Below are 11,976 nucleotides of genomic sequence, written 5' to 3'. Positions count from 1 at the left end.
ATCAATTAAATTCAGGTTGTTACATATATTAATGCTGTATTTTTCATTTGTTTAATTACTACTGTATTATAAATAGGAGTAATGTTGGAAAAATGATTAAAGTGGCTGCCTCACAGTTCTGTGGCCCGAGGTTCAAATCTTGGCCCAGCCTGTGTGGAGTTTGCATGTTCTCCCCGTGCCAGCGTGGATTTTCTCGGGTGACTCCGGTTTCCTTCCTCATACCACAAATGAATTAATTGAAGACTCTAAATTGCCCGTAAGCCTGAATGTGTGCACGAATGGTTGTTTGTTTTGATGTGCCCTGCGATGCCTGGCGACCACTGTTGCGACCCTAGTGAGGATAAGCAGCTCAGAAAATGGATGGATGTGTTCTAAATACTTTCAATGTCACGTTTACTTGTTGTTTTATAACACTATCTACAATCGTTTAATTGATTTGCTAATCTTTGAAGGAAAACGTTTTGATTTTTCTTTTATAAATCGTTGTATAATTCAGTATAATTAGTGGTTTTCAACGTCATACGATAAACCCAAGCCAGTCCATTACTGTATTCGGAAGCCTATTGCGGTCATGAATGACAGTGTGAATGCCTTTATTTTGAAAGTAGCGGAAGTGGTATACTGTTTACTCGCTCATTAATTGTAAGCAGTCATCTGTAGCTTTCTGGCTAGCTTGTCAGTAGGTAGGTTGTTTTCCCTTGTAGCCGCCCGCCCGGGGTTCCCACTCGTCACTGCTGAACTCCGTCACTGCAAAATCGATCACCAGAGCGGCTCACCTGTCGGACAAGAAGTTCCAGGTTGGTTTTATTTGTACCGCAAAACAACAACCTATCAATGGACATCTTAGCAAAACGTTGCGTTTTGTGGGTCTCTGTCAGCAGCGTTACTGTATATCAATCAATGATGCGGCTACTAACCGTGTTTATTTTTAGCAGCTATTTTCCACGGTGCCGCTGAAGACAGTTACAGAATTAGACTTAGTGTTTTTGTTTTTGGTAATTCCGTATTTTCACGTAAATGCTAAAATGCGACCAGCATCATGTGTTAGAGCTAAATTCAGCGGTGTTTGGGTTGACCGTGCTAGCACTTTTGCTAATGTGCAGCTAAGAAGTAGCTAGCACGATTTAGAGCGTTTCATTCGCATGTAATTTTTATCTCTAACCGTGTACAGACACTTGTCAGTAGGTAACTACCTTTTCGTTTTTGACACAATGACATCTGCGTGCTGCAGCTTTAGTCGTTTTGCTAAGAAAAATGTTTAGAAATGATTAAACATTCTGGAATTTTTCATCACTTTACGTTTATGCTGCCCTAAAACCTAACAACAGCATTGCGTGAAGGGCTGCATTTCACCAGTGAAACTATTGATCTCTGTGAACTCGACAACTTTCCTTGATACCTGGCGGGTATCTAATATTATACAACGTGCTACTGTTTCTCTTCAGGTGTCCAACCTCAGGAAATAGACTTTAGTTTTGTTTGTGTATTTCTTACAGTAGATCTAATAATTATCATGTCAATATGATGTTAATGAATGTGCTTCGGCTTTTCAGATGGACCAGCAGGACCAGTCCTATATGTTTGCCAGTCTCACACGGCCGCATTCTGAACAGTTGCTGCAAGGCCTTCAGCTCTTGCGGCAGGATCATGAACTATGTGACATTGTGCTCCGGGTGGGTGATGCCAAGATCCATGCCCACAAAGTAGTGCTGGCCAGCATCAGTCCTTACTTCAAGGCCATGTTCACAGGTAACCTGTCAGAAAAAGAGACTGCTGAGGTTGAATTCCAGTGTATTGATGAGACCGCCTTGCAGGTAAGATGGAAACAGGTTGAAATGAAATTGAGCAATTGACTTCTAGGAATATTATTTTTCTGATGACTGTTTTCTTACCTCTGTTGTAGGCCATTGTTGAGTATGCTTACACTGGCACAGTGTTCATTTCCCAGGAAACTGTGGAATCCCTGCTACCTGCTGCCAACCTACTCCAAGTCAAGCTAGTACTAAAGGAGTGCTGCTCCTTCTTGGAGAGCCAGCTGGATGCTGGAAACTGTATTGGCATCTCCCGCTTTGCAGAGACTTATGGCTGTCATGATCTGTGCCTGGCTGCAACAAAGTTTATCTGTCAGAATTTTGAGGAAGTCTGTCAGACTGAGGAGTTTTTTGAACTAACAAGAGCAGAGTTGGATGACATTGTGTCCAATGATTGCCTTAAGGTGGTAACGGAGGAGACTGTCTTTTATGCCCTGGAGTCGTGGATTAAATATGATGTAACGGAACGACAGCAGCATTTGGCTCAACTGCTGCACTGTGTACGCCTTCCACTTCTCAGTGTCAAATTTCTTACTCGTTTATATGAAGCCAACCATCTTATACGAGATGACCACGCATGCAAGCATTTGCTCAACGAGGCCCTCAAATATCATTTTATGCCTGAGCATAGACTCTCCTATCAGACTGTGTTATCTGCAAGACCAAGGTGTGCCCCGAAGGTGCTGCTGGCAGTAGGAGGCAAAGCTGGACTGTTTGCCACATTAGAAAGGTAATAACCTAATGCTAAAAGCTACATTTTCTTCCCTCTTTCATGCAAGCTATGGTTGACGCGTGTAATCCGCTTTTCTCTTGCAGCATGGAAATGTATTTCCCTCAGACTGATTCATGGATAGGTTTAGCCCCTCTCAGTGTTCCCAGATATGAGTTTGGAGTGGCAGTGCTTGACCACAAGGTGTACGTGGTGGGAGGGATAGCCACACATATGAGACAGGGCATAAGTTATAGAAGGCACGAAAGCACAGTGGAGAGCTGGGACCCTGAAAGCAACACCTGGTCTTCAGTAGAACATATGGCTGAATGTCGTAGCACACTTGGGGTGGTGGTCCTGGCTGGAGAACTATATGCACTGGGAGGCTATGATGGCCAATATTACCTCCAGTCAGGGGAAAAGTACGTCCCCAAATTGAAGGAGTGGCAGCCCGTGGCACCAATGACCAAGTCACGCAGCTGTTTTGCGACAGCGGTGCTGGATGGTATGGTGTATGCCATTGGAGGATATGGACCAGCTCATATGAACAGGTACTATTCATTTTGTTCTGAAAGTGTGGGCAGGAAGCGTGTTAAACGAGCGGTTAGCATGGCCCCCTCACAGTTCTGAGGATGTTTTTTTTTTTTTTTTAAATCCAGCCTTTCTGCATATTCGCCACTCCAACTTCCTCCCATTTAAAAAAAAAAAAAACAAAAACATCCATGTCGGTATCATTTGAAGACTCTTAACATGTAACCAAACAACTCACAACATGTTAGGGATATTTCACTTTTGGAGGAAATTTCAGAATAGAAATACTATACGAAGAGTTTCTTTTATAATCTAGGTTTCATTAATTTTTGCACAACTGTTTGGATAAATTCACTCGAGGTGTTTGAGCCTTAAATTGACTAATGAATTTTTAGGATGTGGCACCATAGATCTCTGCCAAGGCTTGAACATTTGAGGTTCTTAGTAGCTAAAGGACGTTAAATGCAATGAGATCAAATGAGATTTGACTGCGTTCTTATGATTTCCGCAAATTGTGGCTTCGCTTTACAAAGACGTTTTATTGCTGGGTATAACACTCGGCCACTTGAATAAATGAAATAAATGTCACAGTTGAAATGGTCTCTACTAAGTTTGGTATTTGCCTCTTGGAAATACATTTATAATTTTCCTCCCCAGTTAAATATTTGATGCTAACCAGAATTTCAGAGTAAAATGTTTGCCCGAATACCTATCCATCATAAGAAATTTGGGTTGCTGTATTGAAAACAGGAAGTTGCACAAAAGCAAACTGTCGTGCTCCAAATAGTTTGGTAGTTCTTTAATCTGGCAGAGAACAGGATGTCAAAGGTTGCTGGGAAAATTGCTACGGGCTTGTCTATGAGTGAAGTCAAAAGTGAAGTTACACCGAGTGCTGTTGCGTTTGCTCTTTGGTGAGTACCGTCTGTGTTGCACGTTTCCTTGACTCCCGAAAGCCTTCAGGGGTGTGTTTGGACAGAGAGACTCGGGGGACCATTTCCTCCCTCCCCCTTCTCTCTATGGCTTTTGTGCATTTGCCTCATACAAAACAATCCTAGATCCCCAATGTCGCAGTGATTCTCTGAGGGTTTCATTCAATTCGTTAAGACTGATCCCGCATGTATGTTGTATGGGGCAAGTTGATATTATGCTTGTTTAATTTGGCTGCAGACAATCAGTACTGTTTTTAAAAAAAAAAAAGGGTGGACAGAAATGCCAGATCGTGCTGGATTTGCCCTCGTCCGCTAAATAGATGTTAACTATGGTGCATCTTCTTCGCAGTGTGGAGCGGTACGACCCTAGCAAAGATGCCTGGGAAATGGTAGCCCCCATGGCAGACAAGAGGATCAATTTTGGCGTAGGCGTCATGCTTGGCTTTATATTTGTGGTGGGGGGACACAATGGAGTCTCTCACCTGTCCAGCATTGAGAGGTATGATCCGCACCAAAACCAGTGGACAGCCTGTCGACCGATGAATGATCCACGCACCGGTAAGTGAACATCACACAGTTATCCATAAATTTTTTTTTTTCCCCTAAGTTAAATCAAACCCGTTTGCTAGTTGGATGATTGTGAGGTCGACTCCACAAAAAAATTCAAACAAATGATTGAGCATACACTAATTTAGCATGCATAGAGATTTCCAATAAATTTTTCATTAATTGTTGCTAAACTGTTTGTCTTCCATTGGAGGAATGCAGGGGATATATTGGATCTGTTGCTACACAGAACAGTGCTCAAACATTTCTTTGGATAATGTCCACATTTTGTGCATTTTTATGAGGATTTGAGATCCCATCATATCTCTTTACAATATGATTAAAGCCGTGACATTTAGTATTGTAAACTGACTGTATTGGTGAACAACATTTTTGGTACATTGTGTCCATTGTCTTAAAAAAGTAAAAGTAATTACCAAAAAGCGTGTTGTGGGCCAATAACGTGCCATGCAAGATTGTTATGAGTGCTCATTTAATATGTCTGAAATGTCTTCAATTCATTTAGCTTTGTCAGTGATATATGGTGATCAACAAAACAAATAAATTATCTTCCATGATATGGTAGAATGTGCATCCGCATTTTGTCTGTCATATAACAGAATAAGTCATTTCTTCCTGTGATTATATAATCCTTGTGTTCGATTAAACAGGCTCACATTTCACACAAAATCAATCTGGGAGTAAATTGCAAAAAGATCATTACTCCAGTATTCATACTTATTGTTACGCTTTCGTGTCAACTCAACTGTCACCAAATCACGCGAGCACACATTGGAAGAGTACAACTTTTTTTGTGAATTTTATGTGTTTATTTTATTATTTATTATGATTTTATTCATCTTTCTTCACCATGGGCACAAGAAACTTTCGTCTAACTCAACTGTCAAACGTTTACCTCCTCCTCCGTCCCCCACATGCCTTTTTGTTTGTCACTCACCCTTCTCTTCGCATAGTTGGCCAACGCCAAAGGTTAAATGTACATAATTTGTATTATTCTTCACTTTATGTACTTTGAATCTTTAATTTTGGCAGGATGGTGATGGGTGTCGGGATCTTGTAATGGATAAGGCCATGTACATGTAAAATGCGCCTCTACTTACGAAAAACTCAAATTGCTTCGGACTTCCGGAACGTATTTATTTCTTTAGTAGATGTCCCATTATAAAGTTTCACCCTGTGGGATATCGTAACATCTCCGGGAACTTCAAACCTGAAACATGGTTATTGGTAGCTTGCAGACTTCAAGGCATTAGCCAATGAAGCCACTAAATTGTCCTAATTCTTAAAATGATAACTACGTTGAAGTCTTTAAGTAAACAGTTTTCCAATTGTGTCTTGCAGGTGTGGGGTCTGCCATAGTGGACAATCACCTTTATGTCGTGGGGGGTCACTCAGGATCATCTTACCTGAACACTGTCCAACGCTATGATCCAATCTCAGACAGCTGGTTGGACTCCAGCGGCATGATTTATTGCCGCTGTAACTTTGGTCTGACTTCCCTTTGACCCATGGCCCAGCCAGCTAGCACCTAATGAGTCAACTTGAATAGAAAGATGTTTGGTTTTTTTTCCACCCCCAGCTGTTGAATCCTTTTCCGTCGCCACATCCTTTTCATCCTCCAGGTGCAAAAGGTTGCCAAAAAACCAGCATGAGTAGCAGTGGACAAGAAACCTGCTGGTTGGAGGGATGGATGGATGTACTAGGTTAGCTAGCTAGCTGGCAGGTCAGGGGGGTGCTGGGGGATGTGGTTGCAGAGAAGATGAAGAGCTTCCCTCTTGTGCCGACAAAGCAATGTCTGCTGTCACGGCCGCGAGGAGAATTCTACTCCGTCGACTAGTCCAAAATGAAGACGAGGAGCCATTCCCTGAGGACTATGGGGGAGATAATTGTCAGATTTTTGTTTCAAAATTCAGTTACTTTGGCAAACATTTTTCCCTTCGTTGTTTCTGTTAAATCTTTTTTTTTTTTTTTTAATTCATAATTCCTCCAGCTGCAACAAGCACTGTGTGTTCCAGTGCTGTTAGAACACGAGTTTGTGTCGTCGTATGAATGTTTGTCAGCCATGTAGATGTGTGTGTCCGTGTGTAAGGGGTATCTGCATGTCGGATAGGATTTTGTTTTATCTGCATGCAGAACAGATGCTCATGCTTGCTGACACGGGGTTCTGCATCACAATATGTGCTTCACATAAATAGTAAAATTGAATTTTATTTTTATTTCCTCAACAAGGGCTTCTCTCACTTGTAAATAGTCTAAATTAAATATATAGATATGAATATAATAGTGCATTGCCTGTAAACCTTTTATCATACTGGGTCACGTGAATATGCGTATGAAGATGTGTCGCATTATCTTCATTCTCTGTCATCGCCCCTCTTGCATCTTTAAAGGCACGTACGTTGTGCTCGTCTCTTCCTTTTGTTGAACCTGACCCTCTATGCACGCTTTGGTCTGTCTGCAATGCCAACTGGTGCTATATTTAGGATTGAATGCGGGTTTGCGTTGCCTCACACAACTGGGTCAACCTCTGTCTGCTCCTTGAACGTCTTAAGTGTACATCTGTTAAAACGTATGCACCCACCCGTACAAAAAGCACTGAAAGAGAATCGTGCACATTCTCAAGTCGTCTTCTCCAAGAACAGGCAGCGTGCTTGTTTCCTCTGAAGACACTTACACAGACTCATTGTCCCAGCCAGCCGCAGGTTAAAATGCGTTCCCCGTTCAAGCAAGCTTTTGGTCATGAATCCAACAAAGTGCCAAAGCGTCTTCCCTGCCCCAATCTACAGCCGTCACCCCTCATGTTCCACAAATTCAATATGTTTCTCCTTCACTCTGGCATTAAATCCTTTCATGCTGTCCAAACAGCTGTAAAGGTGTCTTTGCTGACAGGCAGGCCCAGCAGAATCATGGAAGTATTTATATTTGAGTCTATTTGACATACTTTGTGCACTTTTTAATTTTTTTTTTTTTTTTTGCGAACGCTGAGTGGCATTTACCAAACAAATCCTTTGATAGATATTGTAAGATTTCCACATATGCATTTAGGATACTGGCATTTCCATCATGCAATAATGAGTTGCGAGTCTCTTTAAAAAGCCAAGGCAATCTTGTTATTGCTGTAACAGAGCATATGTTGATTTAACACTTGTGGCCGCAAACGTCTGATCAACCACCATTTATTGATGTAAGCTTCATTTTGATGTGCATACTTGTTCATTCCATCCATATTTTTTTTTTGTACAGGTAGAGTCAAACAGTGATTTAGGTATAGAAGATTAGCCACTTTTTTTTTTTTTTGGGGGGGGGGGGGGTAGTTGCTACACTTAATGTACAAGAATCTTCTGCATTGCTCTTAAACATTCTACTGAATTATTAAGAGAGGCTTTAAATTAGGTTTACCTAGCAAATTGAGATGGGTTGTATCATTTTAAATTTCTCACATGTAATGAAGTGATTTTTTTTTTCAAATGTATTTTAGTACTGTGAATTTGTGAATGCATATTGTATTTATGATTTATATTTTTGTTTCATGTCCTGTAACCTTGTGTGTGACACAACACCCTTCCTGAATGGGCAGCACGAATCACGCAGGCGTAATTATCTGCTGCCACCATTCATTCATTCACTCATTTACCCATACCACCTATCCTCACTAGTTCTCTGTGTGTTCTGGAGCCAATACAATGTGTTTTTTTTTGGGGGGGGGGCTATTATTATCAAGTGTACACAAACTGCTTTTGGAGGGGAGCTCATAGTAAATCTGCAAACGTGAATCTGCAAAAAGAACAAGGATGTAAAACCTGAGTTTGTACACTTGTGGCCTAACTAATGTCATTGCCGCCACTCTCACCAAAGTGCTTGTTCAAAGAAATCCAGTGGATGACCACTCGTACATTTGTGTCAGAAAGAAAAACCTTTTGAAACTGATGTCAATGTTAGCCAAATGACCACTCTGCTTCTTTTTTCATGTCCCATTGTGTGACTGGAGGTGATTATGTTGAACTCGCCTGTGGATTAATACTGGAAATACAAACTAATCCTAGCAACAGTAGCCTTCCATTTTTCGATCAAAACCCATTTTACATACATTGTAGTCAGTCTGTGAGGTGCAGTTGTACCCAGTTTTAAAATAAATGCCTGCCTTAAAAGGTACCGTCTGCTTTTCTTATGTCAATACAATGCAAAGTATGAAATACTGCGCAGCGCATTTTTTAAAAATCAACTTAACGTCACACATTCAAGTACTTGAAATGCTCCGCAGAAATCTGTTCTAAGACTACTTTTTACAAGGACAAATTGCTTCGAAAAGAAAAAAAGTGGGTCAGAGTAGAAAATGCTTACAAAAGTTTTTATAAAGTTAATCTTTAAAGATATTTGCTGATATGTATTCACAGCATACTGTATAAATCTGAATTTACTATACTTAAAAAAGCAATAGCATCTTTAAAATGTCAGAATGTAATTGTCTAGACAGTGTTTATAAAGCACGTTTGTTCCGACTACAGTATGTTGCCACTATGATAGACCATGACAAGTAATTAAAGAGGTTTTGCACATAAAGTGACAGTAGGAAGGTCCATTTTTACAGGATATGCAAACTAAATTAGAGAACTGTGAGGAAAACATTGTATGGGGGCCTGGTGAAGTAATTCCAAAAGGCAGCGATGAAGTCTTTGCGTGTGCAGAAGTATACTTTGCAGTATGGATGTACACCAGCGAGGAGAACTGCCGGAGCTCTGGTGGTTTGTGTAACGGGATCAGACCTCTTGTGGCCGTCACTGTGTATCCACAAGGCGTCAATCTGGATTCTGGAAGGTTGCAGCGCTCTCTAGCGATTACATGTGGGGATACAAGTTATTCATTGTCCATGTAAATGTGTAAATACTGGTGGGAGAGGGGAAGTGTTTCCTCTTTAATTAAAAAAATAAGATACCTCTGCAAGTGGTATTTTATTAGTTTTAATAGTGACATAAAGTCCAAATCAAATTGTTTTAGATAACTTCAGTCATACTATAATGTTACTGTACATATATTACATAGCCAAGCCCTGTCCAGCAATCTTTATTGTCATCAGGCTGCTTCATAGATCACAGAGAAGGACTAACAGGCAGTCACATAAAGATTCTGGAGGTGAATTCATTGATCCTCTTGTGACTTAGTCGATGCAATTTCTTATCTAAATTTGGAGCTATACCTTTATCTAGAGCAGGGGTCTCAAACTCAATTTATCTTGGAGCCACTGGAGGCAGAGTCTGGCTGAGGCTTGGCACGTGTGCGCAATTTAAATTAGAAATAGTCATTGAAAAAAAATCCAATCTTTTTCCAAATGTCTAATTTTATTTTATGATTATTTTTTCAAACACAAGATAAGATAAACAAGGAAGCCGGTGGAGACAAGTTGTGTGAAAACTACTAATAAAACTCCATGCCAGCACTTTTTAACTTTCAATGAAAAATATTTCTCTGCTTGCATCAAGCGTGGTTGATGTCACGTCCACAGAAGGATTTGAGCCGAGAACCCTGCAGTTCTCCAAGCCCAAGTCCCTGAGATCCAGATGAAGTACCGCCCTCTATAAACCTCCTCTATAAATTGTTACTGTAGTACAATCCTAACCGTGTATATTAAAGTAGTATATGAGATATGCAGTATTATATCAAATCTTGAATAACAGTCAAAACAATTCCAAAAGTGTTAAAAATTTAACATTTTGGACTGTTTTATTTTCAGTTCAATAATATTTTGAATTATTACAAATACAACGAATTTGAAGTCATTTTGTTTAACATAATTCCACTCCTTTTACTTATGATATATATTTTTTTCTCCCAATATTGTTTAAGTAGGCGGCACGGTGGGTCAGCTGGTAAAGCGTTGGCCTCACAGTTCTGAGGACCCGGGTTCGAACCCGGCCCCGCCTGTGTGGAGTTTGCATCTTCTCCCTGTGCCTGCATGGGTTTTCCCCAGGCACTCCGGGTTTCTCCCACATCCCAAAAAAAACATGCAACATTAATTGGATACTCTAAATTGCCCCTAAGTGTGATTGTGATTGCGATTGTTGTCAATCTTCATGTGCCCTGCGATTGGCTGGCGACCAGTTCAGGCTACCCGGCCTCCTGCCTGTTGACAGCTGGGATAGGCTCCAGTGCTCTCCGTCAGAATAATAATTTTGATACCGTGACAATACTGCAAGATTGGAAAAAAGCTAGTTATGCTGCCTGCATGCAAAGATGTCATGTGACTTATGTGATAACATGTCGCAATATTATCAAAGCTTTTAACTGGCCAAAGCTGAGGTTACTTAGGTTATACTGCACGTTATTGAAAATGCAAGTGTTGTAATGGCAGCTATTTTATGACTGATAATGATTTAAAAAATGTATAAAACAAATTAGGGTTACTTGTATCTGAGGCAGGCAAAGCTCATGTAATTTCCGCCACTGCGTGCTGTGAATGACAAACGATGGGGAATGAGTCCCTGGCAGAGGACCCTCCAAACAAACGCCCCGAGGCTATCACAGCTGTTACAAGTGGATCACAATATCTGGAATTGTAATTTAACAGTTCTACATTCTGGGCTTGGGCCTGAAAAAATTGTCCACAGCTGAGTGAATGGTGTCAATTTACAGAATCTCACCGGGCTGTGTGAGGATGCTGCTGTTGACGTAGTTGTCAAGGTAAAGAATTCTCAACATGTTCCTTTATGATAGATATGACAATTTTAAATTTTGTTACAGATTTTCCAAAATTTCATGGAAGTTAACGCACTAGATTTGCCTTTGCGACCACATAAAATCATGTGGCCGGCCCGATCTGGCCCCCGGTCCTTGAGTTTGACACTTATGTTGCAACCTGACATTTATTGTAGTCCTAAGGAATGTGATTCTTCATATGTAGAATAGATGCCTCGGTTCAAGGAAGGTTGAGAATGACTGAGCTATCCGCAATGCGCATTGCTCAATGAGTTACATGGTAAAGTACTGAACAAGCCTGCTGAAATAAGTGCATTTCATTCTCATCAGTATGATTGAGAAAAAATAATGCTGAGGTCGGCAACGTTCTCATATTTGACCTTTCAAACTGTAGAATTGGTTCAATATTGGAAATAAGCATTTGCAGCTCGAAAGTGTCATTCGACAGTAGCCCTCAGCCTCAAAAGGTGTATGCCCCCCCCCCCAGCTTTAGGTTGTTGGTTTTAAAAGCAGTAACGCCATCTGCTGACCCTACCCTGCCATTGAACACGCCTTCGACTTTGCACCAATGGTTGGTTGAAAAGACCGAATATAGGGTTTTGATTGGCTGATGGAGTCCGCTGTTTGCTCAAACAAGCAAACGATTGGTTTTCAAGAAGTGACAGTTTACGACCAAACCCCGCCTATTTCTCCCGTCATCACGCTCATTGGTCAAAGTCAGTGCTATCCTGAGGTCCCA

At 40.9% G+C, this 11,976-nt stretch overlaps 1 protein-coding gene across 1 annotated transcript; it reads left to right on the top strand.

Moving 5' to 3' along the window:
* The first annotated feature begins 755 nt into the window (after positions 1-755).
* LOC133513552 (kelch-like protein 28) lies at positions 756-8,718 on the top strand. Its single transcript, XM_061844431.1, has 6 exons — positions 756-797; positions 1,554-1,814; positions 1,904-2,541; positions 2,628-3,071; positions 4,330-4,538; positions 5,889-8,718. The coding sequence occupies exons 2-6, from the start codon at positions 1,554-1,556 to the stop codon at positions 6,050-6,052; spliced, it is 1,716 nt and encodes a 571-aa protein (XP_061700415.1). The 5' UTR covers positions 756-797; the 3' UTR covers positions 6,053-8,718.
* The last annotated feature ends 3,258 nt before the right edge of the window (positions 8,719-11,976 follow it).

This window comes from Syngnathoides biaculeatus, chromosome 15, assembly GCF_019802595.1.
Source record: "Syngnathoides biaculeatus isolate LvHL_M chromosome 15, ASM1980259v1, whole genome shotgun sequence".
Classification (NCBI taxonomy): Eukaryota; Metazoa; Chordata; class Actinopteri; order Syngnathiformes; family Syngnathidae; genus Syngnathoides; species Syngnathoides biaculeatus.
The sequence above is the reverse complement of the archived record's forward strand: the minus strand, read 5'-3'. Positions and strand labels throughout refer to the sequence as shown.